Raw genomic sequence first — 27,538 nt, forward strand, 5'->3', positions numbered from 1 at the left:
TAGATTGTAAATGACGTTTCCTTTTCGGGATCAGCGTCGGGGGCGAAGAGGAGACGCGTCGCGCGTAGAAAAGTGCGTAGGCACGCGCTAACTTTCGCGCGTTTGCGATGTCAGGAAGGTCTCACCTCGCCAAGGTCTTCCAAAGCACACTGCAGCGCATTATGCAGCGGTTGTAGACATTTTTATGCAAATCCGTTCAACATCGCGTCGAGCCATCCGTTCCACCGATCCATCATCGATCGATCCTCCTCTCCACTTCTAGGCGTGCAGAAAATCCCGATCCGTCGCTGTGCTTCTCTAAATTTAACCCGCGTTACGCAATTGAATTCATTCGCGAGCTCGCGTCGATACACTGCAAAGCGTAACTATACAACTATAGCACACCGTCCATATTTTTAAACGTTTCGGACTTTTTAATCGGTACACGGATGAAAAACAACTTCACAGAGAGATTGTTGGAATATATACTACAATTTTATTTTACTGCAAAAATAAATGTACCGAGAATATATGTAGAATGTATATATTAGGTTGTTCCAAATGTTCTTTTCGCGACTTGCACTTATTTTTGTGGCAGTATTTATATAAATAGACAACCTAATCTCTCAGAAGTTGATGATGCATAGTAATAGAGCAAAATGAATCCTACACGATACAGTAATGTAACATGAAACGCGCGTTTCAGTGCGTACAATGGAATTTTTTCGTTCCTATTAAAAAGTCGAAAACATTTAAAAATACGTGCTATGCTCCGCAGCGTGAACACTAGGAAGTAAATTATTAAATGTCTGCCACGCCTTCGGCATTGTGAGCTGCGTACAAACAGCGCCATGGAATTTACATTTTAAGCCAGTTCCTGAAGTCATTACGCGAAAGTCGGATCAGTGGATATATCGTGGCGAGGCTTTCCATGCTGCGTGCGAAAATTGCTTTTAATTGCGAGCAGCGAAACGACGAATAAAACACGGTCGCGATATTTCATTGTCGGCGCGATTTCGCGGGAAAGAATAGGGAATGAAAGACGACCGTAACGCGTATTCATCGGAATGGCGCGTGTAAATAAACGCGTGTGGGGCGTTGCTGATAATAAATCGTTAAATCAACGGAAACGTGTACCCTGCCCCCCTTCCTTCAACGCGATTCTCTCGTAATTGGATTAATCCAACGATGCATCTCTTCGTTGAATGCGATCGGACGGACGCTGAATATTCATCTATTTTTCGGCCCGACACCTTGTTTACGTTCCTATTATATCGGTGTCCAGCTCTCATAAATAATAGATCACAGCAATTCAACTTGCATGGTATCGTCGAGGCATAAATCTGGCATTGATACGTCGCTTGAAAGTATATCGAGTTAAATAAGATTTCAATAGCAAGATTGCGTCATAATACTTTTCAATACATTGGATGGAGTATCGTTGAGCTGACTGGTCTTAAAGGCTTTTCTCAAACGAATGCAAAAGTATTTCGCGTGATATTGAAATGAATAATACATGAAACAATAGTATATGAGAAATAAGTAATAGGTTTAGTCTTAAAGCATGCTTTCGATGAAAGAATTGTCTTCTTTATAGATTCTAACAGGAAAAGAATGAACGAGGCCAACTCCGCAACGGACAGTTGTTAAAGCGCGTTATTAACGACGCTGGTTGCTGTATACGAAATATATCATTGGACGGTCACGATCCATAGATCGATCGTAAACGAAGGAACGTCGAGCGGACAGGGTTCCACGGCTCTCCTTATTAAACACGTCAACAAATATTCGCCTACGCGCGCAAACCTTTCGAATTCGATGCGTATCTCTTTGCGCCTACGACCGGCTAAATAAATCCGCAACGGCTCGTTTGTCTTTGCTAAACAATTTCAGCGATGCAAAGGTTCGACGGAAACGGGGTCAACGAGTAATGTTCGCGGTGTTCGAATCGAGCTGAAAATTATATTCTCCCTTGCCGAACCCCTCGCCGCCGCCACGAGAAAATGAAACACGGTATCGAGGATAAATCTACCGCATCGACGTATCGGGGATAATAATTCACGTGATTATTACCTCGCCGACTTATTGCTTCCCTTAAATTCTCGATAAATGGAAAAGAATGAAAATTATCGCGAAAACGCGTGCTTCGCCGCGGCTTCTCACGCCGATGAACGCAACCATGACGTCAGCGCGTATCATTGATCGAGGAAAGTGACCAACGTCAAACCTCCGATTTTCTTGTATAACTTTAGGGAGATTCGATTCACGACACTGAACAATGAGAGATTTTATAACGAATTTTGTATAAATTATTTATTAACCCATTCACTGCCAGGCGAATTTAAAGCGTTTTACCTTGAGCGCCAAGATTTAATACAGATGTGTAATCTAGGTTATTATTTTGAAAAGTTTCGCCTTATCATCCTCTATGAGGTGATGTTTTTCCAATTTTACGACAAATAAGTAATCGTCAACCAACGATGCTTCTCTTTTCACCATTTCAAATATAATCGAATTCAGATTAAAAAATCTTCTATATTTGAATTTTTATTTTGGAAACAAATTATACGGATATAAAAGTTACGTCTAAGCATTCCCTATAAACTGGTATTCTTTTTTAAATTCAGACCTCTACACCACTTAGAATTTTCAGCAAAAATCGTCCTGCAGTCAAAGGATTAATCGGCACGCCTCTTTTCTAAGACTCCTCCGCCCAAATAAAATTTAGCTCACCTCTGATAAACACACCACTCGGCTCCGAAACATTTCCTTTCCAAGCTATAAAAAGCAAACATTCCTTCTGAAAGCGGATAAAGCTTATGCGCATAGGGGAAACGGTGTCGCGGCATCCGACATCGTTAGCGTACGTCGTTAATAATCCTCTTTTTTCCCAACGGGAGTGATTTTCGAAGGATTATCGCGGCGTGGGAGAGCCTTGAGAGGCGATCGTCGTGTTCGATTCGTGCGATTGTTTTTCTAGCATCGGAGCGCGGCGGCGGTTGGTAGCAGCGACGTCGAGAGCGCACGTACGTGGCTGCACGTGTACGCGACGGCGTTGCAAAATCGCCAATGCCCCGGGAGTGCAGAACGCGGTACAAGGAATAGTTTCGCCAAGATAAAGAACTCGGAATAAAGCGTAGCGGCGCTTGGGACTTCCCCCGAAAAAGAAACGAATCCGCGACTGTCGTAGGCCGGTTTCAAGAGACGCGCACGCAAGATTTAAACGGTCTTTGGGTGGAGGAGGCGACCGTACGCAAGTATGTACGTATGTCGGCATTGCGACATCGCTAATGCATCGCGAGTACACAACCGCGGCCGTGGATGCACTGCAAAATTACGAGAATACCGAGTCGCCGGCTGAAATTCCGTTCTGCGTATGGAAGCGTTCGACAGGGGATTCAGGATGCAGTCGGGGAGAGAAAATCCGGAAAAATCGATCATGATAAAAGTCATTCGCGCCCACGGGCCCGTTGAACCGAGGGAATAGACGTGCAAAACTGTTCGATCGTCTAATTGGCGTAGACAACAATCGCGGTGTGTCTTAATTAGCGCGACCTTCGGAAAAGCGGCGATACAGGAATTCCTGTTGCTTTCTACTGTCCCGTTTTCCTTTTGTATTCGTAGGAGGATTCTCGTAGGATTCGAACGCGATGTGTAATTCCGTTCGAGTTCTTCCGCGACTGTTCGGGGTTTAATTATGAATCGGGGAACGAATCTCGGCGAGGATCTCGAGCGGATGGCTCTTGGGAGGGCCACGGAGAGCGCAACAGGGAAGCACGCACGTACACGCGTTCGGATCGTTGCGAAATCGCTCGATGCACCGTGAGCATCGTACACACCGAGTGTACACACCGAGAATCTTCTCTCGAAGGACGTCCATCGTCATTCAAAGACAATGCAATCGATGTCCCGCGCGTATATCGCCTGCGTTTTCTCGTACGACGCGTTCGAGTGCCTGCGTGTAAACGCTTTCAACGCGCATTGCTACGCGTTCTCGACGACACCTCAAGGCTCTCCTTTTCCTGCCCCATCCTCTCTTATCCGTTTCGCCTCCTTTTTGTATTCCCATCCTTCGCGCGATGCTGTTTCGCAAAGCTTCGTTAACTTCGAGTACCGCGTGGCCCCTTTTTGCAATTTTTCCTGGCGCGCTGCTCCTTCGCGGGCAAAGATAATATAGGCGATTGGAGGCAAACGAAGAAATTAAATTTTTCGCGGCTCTAAAGGAATGAATATCAAAAGCAAAGTTGATGCAGTCCAAGTAACAATGAGCGAAGTTTAAAATTCACAAGAATAGTAGTTCGGTATTCAATGGAATTGTGAAATATCTGTAACTTTGTCTAAGCATCCATGGCCTACGAAATAACGAATAGCGTGCATTCTATTCGCCGGCATACAAAATCAGCGCGAGTGAAATCGACGATGGAAAATCCACGCGAAACCGGACAACGATAAACCAATTCACTCGGCCAACTGATTACACAATCCCGAAACGGAATCCCTGGAATTGACGCGGAGCACGCAATTTTCCCGATTGTATACTGTAATATATGTCTCATCGAGTGTAGCTTTTCTCAACCGCTTAAGAAACCTGCTTGCATAACCGCATTACGGTGTAACCATGAAATCTCGATTCGTCGAGCATTCGTCTTTCACAACCTACCGCGAATTTTCTACGGTGTTGATCGATCCTTGTCCGGGTCGATGAGACCGCGTATCGAGCAAAATGAAATTCACACCTGCACGGATGAAAAATCTTTTTGGAAACCTTAACCCTCTATTGGCCGGATGTTTTTTTTCTGCAAGCAACTTTCAAGGCATTTACTTTGATATTTCTGGATGATGATGCTGCCAACCGTCTTCAATATCGTTATTGGTTACCAGAAACATTGTATACAAATCGATTAACTGCACTTGAATTACACACTACTAATTCCACACCTGAAAGGAAAATTAATATTTCAATATTTATTTGAATTTATATTATAAAGGGAATTTTAAAAAGCATTGTACACTATTTCATCGCATTTCTTAACTTTTTGTTTTATGGAGTTAATCGATTTGTGCAATGAATGGCTCATGTAGAACGTATACGTTATATTCTGAAAAAACTAAACTTATTTGGTAAACTGTCGATATATTATCACGTGAACTGAAAGTTACACAGACCTATAGAGAGTTAATACATTAAAATCACATCCCTAAAGATTGTAGTATTCGGGGGGTTAACTCTTAGTTGTCCTATGTCGAGTAAGACTCGACAGAACTGTACTGAAATTGAAAAGTCTGGACTGCAAAGAGTTAAAAAGGTTTAGTATTCTGCCCCTCGAACAGAATAATAAACAGATCGAAAAATGTCCTCCGCAAACATTGCATAGTAGCGTAAGATAAGTCCAAAGTTCTCGAATACGCAGCCCCACCGCAATTCATCTTTAATGGCAGATTTCTGTTTGAAAAGTCGCACGGCGGAATTCGCGATACATTATGCTTGCCACGTGGACCGTGAAAGCGTACGGAGCCGCGACCACGCACATGTTCCAGCGTCTGTACAATCGCCGCGTGTCGTATTGTCACCGTGGGGCGTATGTCGAACGCGAAGTTACCAGAAATAACGTTTACCGCGATGCTTCGACCAACGAGAGCCTAAAAAAGCAGGAACAAACTGGACGAGGGAAGAACAATGAAGTACCGTTTGCAGTCGCGTCCACCAATTTACCAGGGCGACGTAAAAAGCGTATCACGCGAGGCGCGAATACAGTGTGGTCCAGACTGCTGGTAACGGTACGAGTCTCCGGACAGTCCAGACTGGTGACAGACTTCGGCCACGAAACGTATCGAACCGTGTCCTCGTTTGCTTTGTCCTGGGAATCGCATCGTTTCGAAACGTTTGCGTTCGTTTTGCCCTTGCGAACAACGGTGCCGAAGAACTTCGGTCTGGTTATTTTCGTAAACCGTTTTGTTCGTCGCTGCGCGGCCTACATCAAGGCTGCGTTCATGCTTTAGCACTATGCTAATATCAAGGAAGAAAATGGAAAATGGAAAATGAAGAATTTCTGATAACACCTCACCTCACATCAATTTCTGATAACACATTACGTTGTCCCCTTTTTGTTAATTTCGTTTCAACCTCTTTTTCCCTAATTCACGCTATAATCACATTCATAATAAATCGAACAAGGCAGTTATCATGGATTTCGACTACCGCGTCGCGATAGAGTTTATGTCGGATGCTTTGACACCAGAAGAATTATAACAATTGTCTCGAAACTAGTCTATAAAACAAGGACCCTAATACAGACCTAACCCATCGACGAACGTACTAATACGCTCGTGGTCGTCGAGGAGTTGAAGACTAATTTTGAACGACATAGTTATTAAGGCCTAGTTCAGATGAGGCGATTTTAGGTCTAATACATATATGAGCCGTTCATTGCACAAATCGATTAACTCCATAAAACGAAATATTGAGACATGCGATGAAATAATACACCTTGTTTTTCAAATTCCCTTTATAATATAAATTCAAATAAATCTTGAGAAAAATTCTTTCCTTTCAGGAAAGTTATTATAAATATAAGAAGTTATGACTATATCAGGTGCTTTGATACTCTCATTTTTTTCAATTAGTGGAGTTAGTCCATTTGTTCAGTGAACGGCTCATACGTCCACGTGAGAGCTTTGTCCAACCCCATTTTAAGGGGCTTGGAACATTAAAAAATGAAAAAAAAAAAAACTTTTTTGTAATTTTTTTTTAATTCTTAATTTTTGATTCTGAACAATTTTACGCAATGAAAATTGAATTTGTAGCACTGGAAGTGATAAAAAAAATTCCGCAAATTTGACTGTGCCATTGTTTTTGTTTCGAGAAGTTTATCAGTTGTATTTTCTTATATTTTTTACAGTTTTATCGCGTTCTTTTGACTAAGTTCGTGTCGTCGAACTTTTTTTGTGAGGAAAAAAGAAATTTTGTGAAAAAAGAAATTCCATTTTTTTTCAAAAAATTTTGTTTATTACTTCTAGTGCTCCAAATTCAATTTTCTTTGTGCAGAATTGTTCAGAATCGCTTAAATTAAAAAAAATTTTTTTTTTTCATTTTTTGATGTTCCAAACCCCTTAAATACCGACTGCATGTAACCTCCGAAAATTCGCGGGTAGATCGCCTAATCTGAATTAGGCCTAAACGATCAGGTGAAACGAACCGTTTCTCGACACCTGTGACCTTAGCCCGTGGCTGTGGTACCCGGCAGCGAGACGTAGGGAAAGTGAACGCGTTGCCGGAAGAGCGAAGCCGCTCGATCTCGTGGATTGCGCGCAGATCGTGTATGTAAATGCGCGTTATATCTGGTATCGCGCGTATTACATTCTGTACACCGCTCGGAGCTCTCCCCCGGCGCACGGTGTGTCCGGGCATTGTATACGCTCAGATTAGAGACCCAGGAACGTTGCATTCCGCGCGGCGAATAGCGACGAAGGCCTGGCCCGACCGATCGAGAGCCAACGCCGGCCACGCACGACCGACAATTAATCGTGCAAGATGGAAAACGCGACTAGCGCACACGGAGGAATGCGCGTGATGCGCGTAACATCGACAATCAGGGCCGTGATTGCGCTACACGGGAATCAAATTAGCATCGAGCTACATCGCCATTAGACCCCGGACACGAGGGAGAAGCGAACGATAGGCGTATTTGCTGATCAACTAGCGAGACGCGAGTCCAACGGGGGCTTTTTAGGCCACGTTTATATCGCCGCGGGATGCCGACACACGAATCGTAATAAACGTAAGCGACAATCGTCGTGCACCGTTAGGGGTCCCGGTCGTCGCCAATGGGATTTTTCCCGATTCGATTTTCATATCTCTTCGATAGAAAAAGTTCGAGTTCGTGTGTCTTAAAGAAGGCTTAGTTTGTAGACTTGGCTATTAATTTTGGTAGGGAAAGGAACTACTCTAACATAGGTAGTGTTCGTGAAATTTGAGCTCAACAACTGACATTAATTTCTTACCTAATCTACTCTACATACTCAGGTTACTAAAAGAAACGTGGCTAAAACGTGATCAGAGGGACTCGAATGTTCCTTTCTAAACCTATCTTTTATATATTTATAAAGAAGCTTATATTATAATAATTCTTTACGTACAGATACTTCAGCTACTATGAATATAAAGGCACAGAAATCATTTCTAAACTGAATATATCTTCCACAAGTGGACCCGTTAAAATCCCACCTCTCCTCAAGAATTTCAACCGAGTTTTGCATCGGAACACTGCAGTGCGAATGCTCCCTTACTCGCGCTATCCTCTCGGCGCGCAAGTGCAGCAATACTTGCATCGGCATAGGTATGCACGCGCGTGTCCGTATTACGCGCATAAACCATCCGCGTGTCCGCTCGTGTGTTTACCGCGTTCAAGTGCTCTGCCCGGCGAGATAAACGCCGGCATAGCACGTAAATGCGGAAAGCCCTCGAATCAATCGCGGCATTGTTTGCGAGCCGATAGGAAATAGGTGAACAGAAACTGATCTAACGCCGGCTGCTTTTCTCCTCGTATCTAATCGTGGACGATTCGAGCGTGGCCTAGCGTCTTCTCGTGCTCGATGCTCATGGTTCCTTCCACGCGTTGCGATTTTACTCGTTTTAGGTACAATTCGTGATGCACAGGGCTGTCTAACGATAGAATCTTGAGATGGAAGTTGATATCGAGGTGGAAATGTTCAAATTATCCATACTTCTGTTGCATTTTTGCATTTTATTGAAGTTTTCGGGTAAAGTAGGTTTAATTTGAGCTTTAAAGGTCGATTCAGACTATACGACACGGACCGTCACGTTCCGGCAACGACACGTACCGGCATCGACACGACAAAAATATTAAAACACGCGTTTTAATGAAACTATTCACACTTAACAGACACCGACCTGAACGTGCCGTCAACGGAAATAGTGTGAATAGTTCCATTAAAACGCGTGTTTTAATGTTTTGTCGAGTCGGTGCCGGTACGTGTCGTTGCCGGAACGTGACGGTCCGTGTCGTATAGTCTGAATCGACCTTAATACGGAATTCTAAGTATTTAGGACAGTCAAAAAAGATACACTTCACATTGTACGATCTAACTAACACGTGTTCTCTATGAAAGAAATTAACATCGAACATCTAATGTCTAATATAATCGACTACGCGAATCGAGACGAGTTCCGTAAACAACTTCATGTTCAGTCCAGCAATTCGACCAACCAGCTTAAAATTTTCTGTGCGCGTACAGAAGCAATAATGACCGTGAAATTCCCAAGTGGTTCGATATCGCGATGCAGGCTGACCTCGGCCATCCTGATCCATGCAAATTCGAAAACATCGCCAACCAATGCGCCGCGACGAGCACGCCAGGTGGAATAATTAACCTCGACATCGACGAGGAATGGCTGGTCTACGAGGTGCTCACCGAGAAGGCTCTCCTCCGTCCTAAAAGCGACTCGCCTAATCGTCCAACGGCTACGTTGCGTGACAACGTCGTCCATTCTGCGAACTTGGAGCCGCGGCGCCAACGACCGTCGAGATTAACGAGGAACAAAAACGACGTTGGCGGGAACGCATTCCATCCGCGGAATCGCATCGAAACTATCTTCGACGAGCGAGCACATGGCGATAAGCTCTTGGACGACGTGTCGTCGTCTATGAGAAAGAGCCTCTTTCACCACGTACCACCGTACGTTCTCTTTCATAGCCACGATCGCGGTTGCGGGAAAAAGTTGCCCAAGGATTTCACCAAACTTCTCAAATGGAAGTTCTCCGCAGCCGCGCCGAAGATCTTGTTGCAAATTTTGATCAACACCGGGTACCAAGTCGTGACGACGGACAACGATTGGTCAGGTGTTTGGTACCCCTCCTTCAACGACACGTCGAGGTATCGGAATTTGAAAACGTTCCAAAAGGTGAATTTGTTCCACTACTTCAAATACGTCTCGCTGGGACTTATTAAGTTTATTCACGCAGGGGTTCGTTGTCTGGAAAGTCGAATCTGAACTTGAATAATGGTCTAAGTTTACTTAGATCACCTTGTCTGAATTGCAAGATTAGATTATCTTTAATACGTTGGCGACCAGATTGAAACTCGTGAAAATTTCTATCGAGTTCAAAGTATACATAATTTAATACTTGCACTAGTATTTAATTGTTTATTCTTGACGAATTCACTAATACTATGTAGATTTCTTTGCACTACCGCCTCACCTACGAAATTAATTATTTTAGTTCCTTGTGAAAAGTCCTGTCACCCATTTCTGGGTCACGTGGCGACCAACGTGTTAACTAAGAAGTCATCAAGGAAAAATCGGATTTTAATTTAATTAATACTCTAATTAAAAATATCAAATATAATAAACATACAAAATTTCAAAAAATTAAATTATTCTTACATAAAATAAAAATCTTTTAGAAGAAAATCTCTCAATTCATAAAATTAGAGAAAATAATATCAAAAATAAACTAATTTCATAATAAAACGATTGAGCAATTGATCGAATAGATCCTAATAAAGAGTAATTAGAATTAGCAGCTCAACCACTTAATATACATATAAAGATAAACTTCTCAGTCGACCAAGGAGAATCTTTAAAAAGTCTTTAAACTGAACTCTGTAAAAATAAAATTCCCGCATGAAACAAACTTTACGTTATCCTCTGCAACCCAATAAGCCTCAATAGTCCTGCAAGGAGGCTCGGGTACCTCGGATTCGACAAACCCGTGCTGCAGCTGCGACTAGGCATAGCTACAGCCTCTGAGGGCCTAACCCCATTTAATATTGACGTTGTTTATTTTATGGTTAGGTAAACAGTCTACCAGGCTCGCGCAACATGGGCAGCAAAGACTTGCTGTGCATGAACCTGAATAGAATGACGAAGAAATTCGGTCCCGAAGAGTTCAAGTTTATGCCTCAAACGTTCGTTCTGCCCGAGGAAATGCAAAAGTTCGAAAGCGCGTGGCAGAGATACGGCATTGGCAGCACGTGGATAATCAAGCCACCGTCGGCGGGTCGTGGTCAGGGTATTAAGATCATCAATCAGTGGTGGGAGATTCCGAAGTGGCATTCGGTAATCGTTCAACGATACATATCCAAACCGAAGCTGATCAACAGCTCGAAATTCGATTTGCGGGTTTACGTTCTCGTGACCAGCATCAATCCCACGAAAATTTACATCTACAAGGAGGGCTTGGTGCGCTTTGCATCGGTCAGGTAATCTTAAATCCGAAGGGCACGATTTAATCATTCGATGTACGTAACGAGTAAGTATAATACCGAAAGGAAGGTGTTTCCAAGCTATGTCTAATATAAAATTGTATCGAACACGGCCTTCCTTGAAAACTGACTCCGAATCAATGGCGTTTTTGAATCCAAACAAGAAGGAGAGGGCACTAGAGAAAATTATATTGTCGTAGAAAACTGTCGATGGAAACGTATTTTACGATATTAACCCCTTGCATTGCGATTTAAATTCCAATAGCTTGTGCCAAAAACAAAAACCATAGATATAACACAAAAGATTGATTTCAAGATAATAAATCAGTAGCAATTAATTCCAATTTCTAAATTAATCCTTATCGGCATATAAACAAACCAAAAGCGTGGTACGTGTTATTTACATTAAGTTAGACCGATGAACTTGCCAGGCTCATGATACACATTTTGGGTCTGACCAAGATTCTCACACGTGGTTGTAGAACAATAGATCAATGCACGTATACGTTAACGTTCATAGAAACATATCTTCCTCGAACCATTTGAAATTTCCAGAATTGTTTCGATTTTTCTTTTTGTATCGCGCTACTATCACTGCAAATCGTAATTTTTCGAAAGTCTATAACTCTAAACGATCCCTTCCGGTGTCCAATTCCCAGGTACGTCCGCGACACGAACCTAAGCGACAAGTACATGCACCTGACCAACACCAGCGTGAACAAGCTGAATCCTGCCTACGTGAGCAACGACGGTGTGAATTCGTTCAAGAGTCATAAATGGTCCCTGGGGTGTTTGTGGTCGCGCTTGCGGGAAGAAGGTGTGGACGTGGCTGAGCTGTGGTCCAAGATAAAGGACATCGTCGTTAAGACGGTGATAGCCGCTGAATCGAGCATGAACGCAGCCATTAAGGAGAACCTAGTCTCGAGTTACGCTTGTTACGAATTATATGGGTTCGATGTACTCCTCGATGAGAATTTGAAGCCGTGGCTCCTCGAAGTCAACACGCTGCCGTCCTTACAAACGGACTCGCAGCTCGATACTGCTGTTAAGGTACTGAGGATCGAGCCGTTCGTTCCACAAATCGATTAATTTCACAAAACAAAAAGTTGAGAAATGCGATGAAATAATCTACGTTGTTTTTCCGTATAGTCGATTCGCAACAAGAACTCCTTTCATAAAGTAAGTTCAAATAAATATCGAAGATAGTACTGTCCCTTTCAGGAAAGTTGTTATAAATATAAAAAGTTATGACTATACCAAGTGCTTAAATTTAAGATTTTTCTAAAAGTGTAGTGAACGGCTCAATTATTACTGCGAAGGAATTGTTGAAATTTATGTAATTCCTAAATCTTCCTTGTAAGATTCAAACAAACGGAATCCCCCCTCCCCGCCATTCCCACACCCACCTCGTTAAATAATAATTATATTCTCAAGCAGGATCACGCGCGATACGTTTATAGCCCGCTAAAATCGAGCTTTCGAATTCCTTTGCAATGATACACGAGAACACAAATTCGAATCGTTCGATGATAAATCGTTCACGGACAGAGCTCGATCAAATCGTGGATCGTGATCCGCGTAATCAACGATTGCGACCCATTTGATGCTTCCTATTAGTTTTCGTTCCACAGGGTCATCTCATGAGGAACGTTTTGAACATGGCTGGCTATCAGATACCAAAAACTGATCTAACTTCCAACGGCGGACGCTACGGAAAGTACGATTCGATAGCGCACGACTGCGCGTTATACAGCGCGACGTTAAATTTTTGGGAGAGAGTCAAACAGAACGAAATCAACGTTATACGAAATCGAGACGAGTATCTGGATCGAATCGTCGAGAATCTGACGCGGGACGATCTGAGGCAGCTTATTCGCTACGAAGACGAACTCGCGGAGGTGGGAAATTTCGAGAAAATATTCCCCACGAACCAATCGTACGGGTACTTGAAATTTTTCGAGGTGGAAAGGTACTACGATCGACTATTGGACGTTTGGGAAAATCGTTACTCCGAGAGAAGGGAGGAAGCCGTTAGAAGACTGAACAAGTACTGCGAGCAGATGCGACACCTGAATCCAGGTTCCGTTTGAACGAGATTTTCTGCTTTTATGCAGGCGGTGGTTGATAAAGTTGTACTCTAGCTATGGCGATTAATTATACTCTCCTAGCTAATAAAAATGATGAGTGACTAATAAAAACACTTCTACACCTTGGGGTTCTGCTACATCCGTATCTTTCACACAAGAAAATTAAAATACAAATTGTGGATCTTACGAACCCCTTACACTGTATTATTAAATATTTGAACAACATTTAACTGAATAATAATTATTAGAAAACATGTTGCCATTTCTATTCAGCCAGAAAATTGAAAACAAGCCTGCCAGGTGAGAATTTGAACTCTCAATTGAAAATCACTTTCGATCTACATGTCGGCGCTTATCATATTAGCCAATGCGATTAATGCGAGCCTACACCTTGGTCAACGATTAAGATACGAAATGCATAACACGACTGGAGATTGTGCAAGTTATTTTGTCTTGCCGACCGTTTGATGTCAATGGAATCCTATAAAGCCGGACGAAACCCTACGTCTGTTAATCTACTTTGGTCGAACGTTGCGTAACACCATAACCACGAGGTACCAACATTACCGTCGCATTAACTACATCGGTCACGTTGACGTCATCTCGCCGTTTACAACTACCCTTTTCAACCGAGTATCCGTTTCCATGCCAACGTCCGTCATCGAGTTACGAATAACCCAATGTCCACTGCGAATTTCACATTCAACGGAATGTTAGTACAAAGGCGGCAGCTCGAAAAGTTGAAAGTAACCGAGACGATATCTTTATTTTTCGCGTCTTCCAGCGTCGAATCGTTTCTGTTTGTACAGGTGCGCGATTTTCAAATGAATCGATCTCGTCGTATCGTTGACTCTTGCAATAAGGCTCCCGTTTGAATAACGCTAAATCCGTCGACGTTGAGCGCGATTGTTTACAATAGAACTGACAATGAGGCGATGATCATTCACCTCGAAATAGCTAGACTGGCTAAACATAGACGTAAACGCAATGACTCATTTTGCAATTTCAAAGTGAACGGAGTAATTGAATAAAATTCGCGTTACTCAACCGCCCGCATGGCCGATAATGCGCATCGGCTGTGGCGTTCGAGGCCTACGATTATTTACGATAAAGGTAGACGCGACATTGTGCGGTTTAGATGATTTGTCGGACAGTTTCACACTGCTGCGATTAATCGTTTCGAAATTACACGATTTCAGTATAGACGTCGATTTAACGATCAATTTTAATGGACAAAAAAGAAGGTATGGCGAAAAATTGTGCAGCACCAAATGTACTGTACTGTCTCTCGTGCAGTATACATATAATTTGACGTTTTGTCCTGCATGACTGTCAACCTTTCTGAATGGTGACTTCTTTATATAAAAAGAGAATTTAAATTATACGAATACTATACTTGTAAATGAGCCGTTCATTGGATAAATCGATTAACTCCATACAACAAAAAGTTGAGAAATGGGATTATTAAAATTAAAGAGGTTTGTCAAGATTTGTTAAAGTCCCGCAAGTGGTAATAAAGAATTTCTTTAGATTTCAATACAATTTTATCTAGAAATTTTATTTATGTTAATAGGTAGTTCAATCATTCAAGCCAAAGGATCCTGCCGCAATTAAAATTGCACGAGAGGTGCTCCAGCAAGATGAACTTGCTCAACACTTAATGTAAATTAAGGCTCATTTAAACATTTTGTCAGCAACAATACGGAAACTGAAAACTACAGGTTTAACGTTAAATGAATCAATAGGAATATATATGAATTCTATAATACATAATATATAATATATATATATAATTCTATAATATATAAAACCTATTCCTGGTGATTGCGGTGAAAAGATTAGAAAAAAATGTAAAACAACTTTAGAAAAGAATGTAGGATTTTCTACACTATTGAAAATTTCAAATATTTTAAATAACGAGGACGTTCAAGGACCAATAAGTGTACCAGAACAATGTTGGTGTAAATCTAAATTTCGAAAAAATGCTCGTAATTTATTGTCACGCGAACTATAATATTCCAGAATAATTATGAAAAGTATTGGATATATGTGTACATAGCGAATATTCGGTAACATACTAATATATTACTTATTATACTACATTTTATATATACCTATATACCTTGCATATTTTGCAAATTTTTCATGCATATTTTGCATATTTTTCGTGCATATTTTGCATATGCATGTTACATATTTATCGTGCATAAACTTCCGCAGTCTAGTTATGACTATACCAAGTGCTTTGACACTTCAATTAAAAAATTTTCAAAAAGTGGAGCTAATCGATTTAGTGCAGTGAACGGTTCAAATATTGTAAACTAATGTAATAATAATAATTTCTCAAGGTGTATGATCATAATAAAATGGTTGCTATGATTAAATGCCGCTAATGTCGTTTAAAAATGTCTCTATTGATTTCGATTGACTGGAACTTTGACTCGTATATAAAGAATTATACGTCTCTTTGTTTGGAAAATCCTGGTTTGATTATTAGGAGCGATTCAGTAATGTACAACTGCGTTAGGAATAACTGCGATCGGTCACAGCTCGTCACCTGTTTCAGACGTGACGCAAGCGACTGGTGAAAGCTCTGCGGGCTTCAGAAGCATGAATCACTTCCTGAAAATTCCGTGGATACGAACACACGATTTCCAGCACTTTTCAATCTATCGAGATAGCCTTCTCGAACCCTCGACTGTTTCTCGTTGACACATATAATCTACATTTTTCCTCCGCGCTCGCACTTGAGGAAAGCGCCAACGATTATAAAACGAAAATACAAATGTCTGATAGCCACTTATCTTGGTTATCTTACAAGAAAAAAGTTGAGAAAACTTTTCTAGTAATAATATACCTATCATGTCACTTATCCGATAGTATTTATCAACAGCTCCGACTGAACCAACAGGTGTTATAGTCTAAATTGTAACGACTTCGAACTCAAATAAACAAATTAACAACTCCTCTAATAATAATATATCCGGTAGTTACTCTTTCTCATTTACGACGCAGCACGTGGAACGTATCTTTCCGAAAGTTATGTCTCGATTGGATTGCTTCTAGCATCTGTGACTAACGATTACGGTGTCGTAATTAGGCGGACTCGAGTGGATTCATTCGTGAGATTGCGAATTTTAGATCTCATTCTGCTCTGATTGTCAGAGTCACGCAGCCGTACACTCGCTAATAATGCGACAGTCGGTACGCAACTACAGTAAACAAGTCCACTATTTTATCACGCTTGACCGCGACCGAGAACGGAACACATGTATCTGGTGGAAAAATAATTTAAGAACCGAGTGTACGTCGTTAGTCGAACAAGTTACGACCCTTAACGTCGATCGGTCGTGTGTGTTATTTCTTTTTAAATCTTTCTTACTTTGATCGTACTTATTTCGCTGCTCGAACCGTAACGTTCCTGAAACTAGTTTAGTTTCAAAGTAAAGCAATTTCAGTCAGGCGTTTCTACCTGCAGCGCCTAGATCCAGGTGACCAGGCCAGGTAAATATTACCAACCACGAGGTATCGAAACTATTCGATGCTCTTTGGAAAGGGAAACCTCCGATAAGGACGTTTCGCCGGATTATAGCGATGTCCACCGAAATACCAATCTTGGGGCCAATCTACGCCGCGAGCGAAGAAGCGGCTTTTGAAAACTTCCACGGTCGGTCTTCCAAAGGTTCGCATTCGAACGTTTACGAGAATCGATAAAGACGATGCGTTTATGGTTTAACGGCAAGCTCTTAAGACTTTCTACTGCCGCGTACACGACGATTGTAAAATATTTTTTTCCCTTTTATCGTTAAAAAAAAAAAAACTGGTTATCTTCTATACGATAACGATCATAGTTACGTATCTGCGAACAGATTCAAGGTTTTCGACCGACCGCGAACCAAAATCAGAGTCTTTTTAGAGGGTTTTCGTTCGTAAAATCTAAGTTTAACGTTACTTTTGCATCGGAGGAAGAAACTGCTCCAAGAAAGTATCTTTTGTCCAAGATATTTAGATGGATATACTTCACTTTTAGGGGATAATTGCACTAGTTTGAATAATTGCAAAATCAGAGTCTGTTTAGAGGGTCTTTATTCGTAAAGTCTATGCTTGATATTACTTTTGCATTGGATTAGGAAACTGCTCCAATAAAGTACTCTTGTCCAAGATATTTAGATAAACGTACTTTACTTTTAGAGGATGACTGCATTAGTCGGAATATGATGAATATTAAGAACAATTTCAAAATCAGAGTTGTTTTTAGAAGGTCTTCATTCGTAAAATCTAAGCAGCGATTTGAACCTGTTTTTCAGAAGTGTTATCCAAAGACGATCGACATAAAATTTGTCTCCACAAATGTTGAATGTTTGATGCCCTGTTATCGTGTCCCAGGCCTCTGCAATCATATCGATGCAGTCTTTTATATCGTAATCCAAATAAAATTGTTAAACTCCTATTTCATGCTGCAATACCCGACAGAGTAGTTTGTGCTTGAATAACTTTTTGCATTTGGTAATTATACTTTGGTCCATGGGTTGCATTCTTGAAGTTGTATTGGATGGTAAATTGACAATCTTCCAGTGCTTCTTCAGAGAGTATGAGTCCTTTCGAATTGTTCACTAATAGTAGTAATACCTTCCCCACGCGATTCTGTTGCACCTGGTATTCCCTTACACTCTGTTTAAAATAATTGGTGTACCAATTGTTAAAAATAGGTTCAGTAATCCAGCTATTTGGTTCATTTTTGTATACCACTGGCAAAAGTTGCATACAATGTTTTAACACTCTTGGATTTGCATATTTGTGTACAAAGAGGATTGACAGCTTGTGCGCGCCAGTAGTATTGGCACAAAGTGCCACGGTGATACAATCTTTTCTTATTTTTCTGCCATTCACGCATTGTTCGCCTTCATGAAGCAGTAGTCTTTGCGGAAGAGCTTCCCACATTAAGCTCATCACATCCATGACATAGACATCAGCTTCAAAGATATCTTCGTCTGTTAATATACGATTTAATTCCTCTGGAAATTTCTCTGGAGCAAATGCATTCACGCCAACCCACTCTCGGTAGACACCACCAACACGTAAATTGTGTCTTCTCTTAAAACTCTCGAGCCAACCGTTGCTCGCAACAAAATTTGAGGGACCACCGAATTCTGTATGCAATTCCATCGCTTTCTTCTGCAAGAGATTATTCGTCAGAACATCTCCTAACGCTCCCCTCTCCATAACCCAGGTGTACAGCCGGCTGTCAACAATTCCGTGTAGCACTCTCGTAAAATCTAAGCTTGATATTACTTTTGCATTGGAGTAACTAACTGCTCCAATAAAGTATCCTTGATCAAGATATTTAGAAGAACATACCAGCCAGAAGTCTTCGTACCGATCATTTAAGCTACAATTTCATTTTCGTATTCGCCTATTCGTTAAGTATATCCATCGTTCATGGTGCAATCAATTCCGGATACCGATCTTCGGATACGGGGAACAGTGTAACGATCTTGACGCGTTACTTTGTCAGTTTTTTGTCACGCGGTTTGGGATTCTTGTTAGAAATGTTCCACGTTCGAAAAAATGTAACGCAATGAATTTCATTGATCGGATTTGTTACACTCGATAGAAAAATTACTCGAGATATACGAGTCATTTATTTTGATAAGGGTTACCAGCAGGCTAACTGTAAGATTTTTGTGAAGATAAGTGTATCGACTCTCGAGGTATATAAAATGTTAGAATTATTTGAAGAAAAATTGGGACTTGAATCATATCATTATCACTATCAAAATAAATAAATATTTATTTTGGTGAGAATACAAATTTTATCTTGACCAATGATAATAAATTTTATATAGTTTGTGGACATAATATCGACTTTTAAGAAAAATCGGGTTACACCACTATCAAAATAAAACAAATCGAGAGATATGGCAAAAGGAATTTCGTCGCTCTGTTTCCTGCTCACGTTGCAAACATGCGGGACTTAATGGACGGGTGCGCGTAATAAGCAGGAATTCGAGCATAAGCTAGTGTCCTGACTGGCGACGTTGAACGGTTCTACGCTAAATACAGAGATGACCGGCTAATTCGACTGTCACTTTCTCCGTTTCATTGGACGACCACATGTTCTTCGTTTCGTCGCTCGAGCACGGAATCGATCGGATCCTCGAAGTCGAAAGTGAATTTCGCGTTCAGCGGGCAGCGTGTCAGTGACCTTTAAATGCTGCTCACGCGTCGATCGACTAGAAGGATCGAGTGTTACCTAAGTTTCGAGGAGACCCATAGTTTTCACCGAAAATGTTAATAGGAACATAGTTTTTCCGTCTCTGTGACATTCATTCTACTTGGAACGCGTCTGACATTATTATATTTATTATGTGCTCTACTGTACATATTGTGTCTCTGTTGTAGATAGTAGAAAGCTGACTTTTTAATAATTTATCACTCGATGTGAATTACTCCCAAATCTCAGAAAATTTACAAACATAATGTATATACAAGTTTACCCCATCTTTAATTTTTGTTTGAAAATTTTGAGACTCTAGTGACCCATATTAGAATGTGCTTCACGTATAGATACTAGTAAGTTCCATCTTATAATACTATACCACTAAAGCAAATCAATCCCAAAAGATTTCATTTATGTTATTTATGTACATATACAAAGTTACTATTTTCCTAAAAATATATGATCGTCCCAAATTCTAAATTTTCATCTGAAAATTCCAATACTCCAGTGACATTAGAGCGTTTAGAGTTATAACTGAGTTCCTGAAAGCCAGTAAGCTTAGAATATAATAGTGTAGAAATAAGTCATAAAATACAATTAACATGTAAGACGACATGAGGCTGTGGAAAGCAATACAAAGTTTGAGTTATACCTTGACTCTCCTATACCTCAAACTATGTAATACATATATTAAGGGGGTATCCTGAATTAGCAAGTCTAAAAAAAAGCGGTTTGTCGAGAATTTTTTTAGAAAAAAATAATTAATTCTATCGAACTTTTTATCCTATTTTCATACATATTTCAGTAGTCTGTACAAATTTTTTCAATAAGAAATATTCAAATTGAGTCGATTGTGACGCACATTTGTAGAGCACCTCGCAATTAAAACCTCCTATCGGCGGGAAAGATGCAGGTCGTAATTTTGGTTTGACACACAAAAAACCAAAAGAAATTTTCATTTTCATACATTTTTCTTTTATCTGAACTAAGAAAAACCCGCAAAAATGGTGAAATGTGAAATTACTGCAAGTTTGAAAAAAAGAACGAGTTCATTGGGTGAAAAAAATCACTTTCACTTGATAAAAAACTTGTTCAAACTTTTTTTTGTATGAATTTTTTTAGTTCACATAGAAGAAACATGTATGAAAATGAAAATTTCTTTTGTTTTTTTTGTGTCAAACCAAAATTACGACCTGCATCTTTCTCGCCGATAGGTTTTAATTGTGAGGTGCTCTACAAATGTGCGTCACAGTCGACTCAATTTGAATATTTCTTGTTGAGAAAATGTGTACAGACTACTCAAATATGTATGAAAATAGGATAAAAAGTTCGACAGAATGAATTATTTTTTCCATCCTACAAAAATTCACGAAAAACCGCTTCTTTTAGACCTCCTAATTCAGGATACCCCCTTAAATATATTAAATAATTCAAGACCATTTTTTTTTCTTACTAATAAAAAAGAGAAAAAAACTAAACGAATCCACGCATCAAATTTAAATTCTTGCTCGTAGCCCGCGGTAGCTGAAACTACACAGGTGAAACGAAATTGCTCGCATTTGCCAAACCGCCCATGAGACACGTCAATACCTCGATAAAACCTAATCGACGCGCGTAAAATTCCGAACGGGGACAAAGTGCATGTCGTTCATGGATAGAAAGTGCTGCTATCGATCACGTTGCGCACTTTCTTTCTTACGACGATTACGTGTAGAGTCGGTCGGCGGAGTTCAAGGAACGCCATCGTGCATACAACGACGCCTTCACTTTTCTTTCACGAGCTTACGTACGCACGTGCAACGCGCGTGCACGTATCGTTATTATTAAAGCGTATTCAGAACTTGTGAATGTTCCTCTTCCCAGCGATCGAGAGCCGTGGTAAGGAAAAAAATAAGAAAATAGGTCTGTGAACAATGATCGGGGTTCTGCGAAGATCGTAATCTTCAGGGAAGAGGAGTTCTATCGCGAATTGTAAGTTTGCGAGTTAGAAATTTAGATTGGAAATTACAGTGTTCAATTAAACCCTTAAACTTGTCACTTTCGGAGATGTACTCTAAATAAATAAATAAAAGTGTTTAGAAGTACATCTCTTAAAGTAACGAGTTTAAGGGTTTAATTAAGAGATTTATTTTTCGCAAATAACTGGGGCAATGTGGTCCAAAATTTCTTTACGTTAAATTAATCCTACGAGTATTTATGTTAGCAAACATCGATGATCTTGACAAAAGTTTCCTAGTTAATAAGAAATTCATTTGTTTTTCACATTCCAAGAGAAACTTACGTGAATCAAACCTTTGGTAAATCGAAAAAGAATACCACTTTATGTTCGTCAAAATGGCATAGCTCGTTAACGTGTAGCAATAAATAAAACGTACTATTAAAAGAGAATTTTCTCTACTCGTCATTAACGATTGTTTTATTGCCTTGTAAACAGAAGCAACTCATCATTATGTAGAAAAATTAGTGTTAAGGGTTGCTTCGGTTCTGTTCACAAAATGTATATATAATAAACATATCTAAGTTAACGAAAGTGTGCTTCACAGCTCGTTGAAAATCACTAGTCTACAAATGTTATGGATTTATGATATAAACTGACATAGTAAACACATGTTAAACATAACCAAAAGATATGTGCACTTATGCAAAATGAAAGAACAATTTTACTATATTAATTATAAAATATATTCAACGTACATTATGCATATTTTGTGCATGTTTTCCAAATTACTATACGCCATAAATGCATAAAATCCGGAGTATAATAATCACTATTTGGCCTGGACTGAACCGGTTACGTCGAGGTAACTTCTGAAAACTACGTAAAAGCGTTACCTTCCTAACGAAATAAATACAAAATCACTTTCACCGAAACCCTAAATAATGTACACGATCGCCAGCGAATATCAATGCTCGTGAACGAATATTCGAAACACCATTCACCGATGAAAACAAGTGAACGTACGCGACCTCTAGCAATGGTAGGCTTCGATGCATACTTCCACATGGATACACGGTTGAAGCAGAATCCAAACATTCGTTAATCCATTGGTAGACCTCTAAGAAAGGTCGTCCCCGCGATCGTCAACAAAAGTCAGCGAGAGAGTACGAAGCGCGAGACAGCGAAGGAACCTATAAACACAAGAAGAGAATGACGCGAAACGTTTCTATAGAGCGCTTAAATACCGAAGGTAACGCCTCTTACTCCTGTATAGAATGTACAGCACTTGTAGCCAGCCGTGCAACTTACGTGTTGGTACATTAATCGTCGAAGCTCGGCACGGAGATTCGATTTCTACCACGGAATCCACCATACCTCTGAATATAGGTTCAAGCTTTTCCACGATGTTACGGGACCGATACCGCGGAACGCGACAATCTCGATAATCGAAGCACGTGGGAGCATACGAGAGAGCTATCCCAGAAAATATAAATCCCGATGCTTCGCACGAAGCAACACGCGAGCGAGCTCGATCGTTATCGAGTTTCTAATTCGTAGAGCCTTGACGGGAAACGAGGCCGAACGTACGTAATTTCGACGCGCGATGTAATTAAGAGGCGATAAAGCCTCGTTTTTACTTACGGTGAGCTGGGTCTTGTCGGGTGCGATCGCCGTGATCTCGACTGGCCTTGGTTCGGGTGGATTCGCTCTGTTAAGAATGGCAGCTGGCATTTTCGCGACCAGCGACAGCCTCCTGGTGAGCCGTCTTCCTAATTCCGCGCGTCGTCGCACCCTGACGCGAGGACCGGTGCCTTTGTAGCCTGGAAATTCCATTCTCACAAATGAGCTCGGTTTCTTGGTTATCCCCTAGCAGTCATGGCGGCGGGCAGTACGTGTCACGTGGTCGGGGGGTCACTCGATTAAAGTGCGACGACAGTCCCAGATCGATAATCGAAATAACTGCACTAGTACGCTAGGGACCTTTCGATTGTTCATTTTCGAGTACGATTCGCGATCGTTTCCTCGACGCGGAGAAACGGTTCAATTCCACTGTTCGAATATTCTACTCACACTCGCGCAACTCTCGACTACAGTCGCACAAATTTCGTCTAAAGATCTTTCGAAGTATTGCTCTCGACGCTCCTTTCCGCGATGTCGATTGCCGTGTTCCCTGTGCAACGGTTGTCCGCGGTGGGCTATACGCACGATGTAAACACTCGCTCGGTTGCTGGGAGGCTCACCGCACACACACACACACACACGCACTACGAGCATCCCCCTCTGGCCGACCGGTACGTGTGCATCCCGGTCTCACGAATGGACCGTTGGACAGAGAAACCCGCGCACACACCAACCGATTCGACTATGCTGCTCGAAAAACGAGGTTCGAGGTGCGGAAAAGAGAGCAGCCGGTTCTTGCTGGCGCTCGGTCTGCCTGGCGCGCTTCGACTGAAATTGAATCGCAGCAACCTCCTACCACGCGGCCCGTCACACTACCGGCCTTCCTAACCGCCACGGCGCTACGCGTCACTCTTGCGACTTCGGTGCTATTGCATTCGTGCAAAATCTACATAAACAAACGGGAACGACCTCACGAACTGCGAACCACTCGCTTCGACGTTCAAACCATTGATGTAACCGTCCGCGTCCCCAACGATCGCGGTCAATTTAACAAAACAGCCGACCAATCGACGTGACTGTTATGCGCGGCAATGCTCCAACAGCCAATTAGAAGACACTGTTTAACCAAACGATTGACAATGGCGCTCTCTCTCTCTCTCTCTCTCTCTCTCTCTCTCTCTCTCTCTCGCACACGGTCAAGACGGTTTTCGCGCCCGTTTCTTAGAATCAAATGTTTGCAAAGATATAACATTTCAACCCTTGACTGTTGGCACATTTTTGTAGCAGTAGCAAGTTTGATTCGTAGGTAGAGATAACTAACAATGATAAATATTTGAAATAATTGTCGATTATAAAGTAACACATGCACTCGTGAAATAAGATTACGTCGCCATATTGGCTACTTTGAAGATAATTGCTAAAACCACCACTGTGGCGACACCGATCGCCAGGGCTGTTTCGGAGTGAGTGGACAAATAAATAAAAATTTTTGTCTGAAAATTCTAACACTCCAGTGACCCATATTAGAATACGCCTAATATACTCAATGTCTTCGGAGAAAATATTCCCGAACATGAAATTTCCAACCGAATTTTTAAATCACTAAATATTTAGATATTTGTGAAAAGTCATCATTTTTCTCCTCATTATTATCCCTTGGTCATCATATATCCTCTCTTTGTTCTTCCGTTTTTTGGGCGGACTTAAAAATTCGGCTAGAAATTTCATGTTCGGGAATATTACTTTCTTGGAAGATATTGGTATAATAATCTGAATAATCTATTATTTTCTTATATGTAATGTAAAATATGTACGTTATGCTAATATACTTGCAATTTGAATACATTCATTGCGCATATATTTACTTTTATTATTTACAAAATACTTCTAAAATAATTTACCAAATATCCTGCACAAGTTGTAAACTTACACGTAGATAAATAAAAAGTGTACAACTTTTATAATTAGAATTTGTTAAAATAGTAAGCAATAATTATTATTCGTGCAGAAATAAAATTTTAACTATTACATGTTCCAGTAGAAATACTACTTCAAAGTTATCTTTCGATTGATTCAGTGATTAGCCGAGTATTATCCGTATAAGCTCTAGTCGCTAGCTAATTTGATTTTAATGAAACTGAACGTGCCGAACGATGGGTATGGCACAGTTTCTCTTAATTAACTTACGCGTTCGAGATAAGATAGGTGAAATTTTTGAAAGTAAACGTCCCTCGAAAGGTGATAAAAGATAGATTATCCGCAGATCGATTGCACAATGCGTTCCTGTGTTTAATTTTTGTTTTGCATCTGTTAATTTGTAGGAGACGGGGGAATTTTTCGCTACGCGAAAGCTATCGTCAACGTGGCGTAAGATAATCGACAACACGAGGCTTGAATAGACGTTGCGAATGCTAACATGGTTGACACGAAAAATCAAAGAAAAACAATCGATTTCAATTGGCACGATTAGCATGTATTTACGCTTATTGCGATCACAGACATTCAAACGACGCAAAGTCTCTGCTACCGTGTGCTCCTGTCGACGGTAAATAAAATTCTTTAGCCTATAAATAACGAAAGCCTATTAGAAAGTTCATTTCTAACCAAGCCGTGCCAAGTATCTTAATGCCTTATGCAATATGCTCCTATGATTCACGGTTAACCAGATTTTTAAGACTACTATTATTGTTGGGAACGCTTGCGAACCGCGATAGGCCTGAACACTCCCAGAAAGAAATGTAGAACGAAACACCCTCCTTATTGTAATATATCTTATCTTTATACTAATATTATAAAGCGATAGAAATGCGTGATTGTTTTTGAAAAAATCAAATATCACTGAGTAAAGTAGGGTGTGACTTTCTTTGAGATATCTGGTATTAATATAGCGACTCGAGCAAGAGAAATCTACATTTTTGAAATTAGAGAAAGTAAAGATAAATCGATTTATCAGTACGATTAGTGTTCTACCTCGATCATTCTCATCCATCATTGCGACAAAAACATTGTTACCTATCAAGTTTCGGAAGTGCATCTGTCAAAGTAACTATCTTGTCTACTATAATCCAAAGTCCATTAGGCTAAATCTTCAGGAAATCCAAGAAAACTAACGAGTTTCGTGTAATATGAAGTGAAACGCGATCGCGTTAATTTCAGTGTAATCGAAGGGAAATGAATGCAGGAGAAATTCATCGTTTCCATCGACCCTAACCGTATTTTCGACCGAAAATTTTCTCGACAACGAAAAGCACAGAAAGGGGCGACCATGAAATCTAGCGTGACACTGCAAGACAGGCTCGTTAAACAGAACGAGATTAGCCGTCAGAAACTGGCGCAAGAACTCGTGAAACTCGAGAAGGTGGAAAAGTCGGATCTCAGAATGATAGAGACGAAGAGGCACCGGTTTCGCTTGCATCGCAAAAACTTGGAAACTCGACGGCAATCGTCTGGATCGAACGTAAGATCGCGAAACACCGCGAAAAGTCAATCAAGGATGCGGTTTTCTTTTCATTCCCTTTTGCAAATCTATCCCAACCGTTCGCGATTGGAGCACGTCTGGAACAGGGCTTGGCAAACTGTCGTCACTGTGACAATGTCTGATTCATGAGCTGAGAAGTCTTGTACTGTTGCACTTGTAATGCAGTACAATCTGATCTCAAGTACTTTTAGCAGAGAGTGCTGGAATTATATAATTCTAATTGAGATTATATTATATAATTATTTTCATCTGCAGTCGATGCTAGTTTTCCTTCAAAACAATCCATAACTAGCAACTAACTAACTATACAAAACTAACATCGACTGCGAACGAAAATAACTCAAAATGCGCCTTAGAAAAATAGCTTGTTATCATTTTCTATCGTGCACTCTCTGCTAAAGATATTTGGAACTAAAGGACTGTTCATATATTTATCGTTCCATTCTCTTTAATAAGAGTTTACCAACCCCTACGCCAGAGATAAAATTACTCTATAAATTCCAATGGTGTACGCGAATGCAATGCCTAATCTTCTGATCTAATCGCGGACACAGTATTTGACGCGCAGGCTATCAACGTGCGAATGTACGAAACCCACAACCCAGGCTTTTGCTACCATTGCACTGGAGCCATCAAAGAAAACGGTCCGCCGACGAAGAAACTACCACCGAAAGATTCCTACGATTTCGTGCGATCGATACTATTCACCAACGACGTTGTCGACCCTTGGAAAGTCCTTTGTCTGCACCTCCTAACCGCTCACAGCACCAGGTGGAACGATAACGACGAATCCACTGTCCGACCCGTTACAGCCTTATTGGAGAAAGGTACGCTTGCTTTGATTCCAGCTGCAATCTGATTTCATTCGCCACCTTTTCAGCATTTTATTATGTATTGACTATTATAGTGAAGATTTTACTGTATTCAAATATACAGAAATATATATACAGGGTGTCTACGTATAAGTTCGGACATACGCAGGGTGTCAA

At 40.8% G+C, this 27,538-nt stretch overlaps 2 protein-coding genes across 3 annotated transcripts in view; one reads left to right on the top strand and one right to left on the bottom strand.

Annotated features, from left to right (window-relative positions):
- The window catches only part of LOC128881090 (rho GTPase-activating protein 20-like), a 264,081-nt gene extending 240,040 nt beyond the window's left edge, over positions 1-24,041 (bottom strand). The window contains exon 1 of one of the 2 annotated variants that reach the window (XM_054131796.1): positions 23,093-24,041. In XM_054131796.1, coding sequence (XP_053987771.1) covers positions 23,093-23,284 — 192 coding nt within the window. In that variant the 5' untranslated portion in view covers positions 23,285-24,041. The remainder of the gene's footprint in view (positions 1-23,092) is intronic. The other variant, XM_054131795.1, reaches the window with a different exon arrangement.
- LOC128881093 (tubulin monoglutamylase TTLL4-like) lies at positions 9,278-13,517 on the top strand. Its single transcript, XM_054131800.1, has 4 exons — positions 9,278-9,901; positions 10,796-11,202; positions 11,865-12,255; positions 12,837-13,517. Exons 1-4 carry the CDS (start codon positions 9,278-9,280, stop codon positions 13,293-13,295), a joined length of 1,881 nt encoding a protein of 626 aa, XP_053987775.1. The 3' UTR covers positions 13,296-13,517.
- Positions 24,042-27,538: the final 3,497 nt, after the last annotated feature.

This window comes from Hylaeus volcanicus, chromosome 8 (genome assembly GCF_026283585.1).
Source record: "Hylaeus volcanicus isolate JK05 chromosome 8, UHH_iyHylVolc1.0_haploid, whole genome shotgun sequence".
Lineage (NCBI taxonomy): Eukaryota > Metazoa > Arthropoda > Insecta > Hymenoptera > Colletidae > Hylaeus > Hylaeus volcanicus.

Coding starts and splice junctions, on each gene's coding strand:
- LOC128881093 (XM_054131800.1), top strand. CDS start 9,278: ATGCAGGCTGACCTCGGCCATCCTGATCCATGCAAATTCGAAAACATC. Junction 9,902..10,795: donor ATTTGAAAACGTTCCAAAAG/GTGAATTTGTTC, acceptor TTTTATGGTTAG/GTAAACAGTCTACCAGGCTC. Junction 12,256..12,836: donor AGCTCGATACTGCTGTTAAG/GTACTGAGGATC, acceptor TTCGTTCCACAG/GGTCATCTCATGAGGAACGT.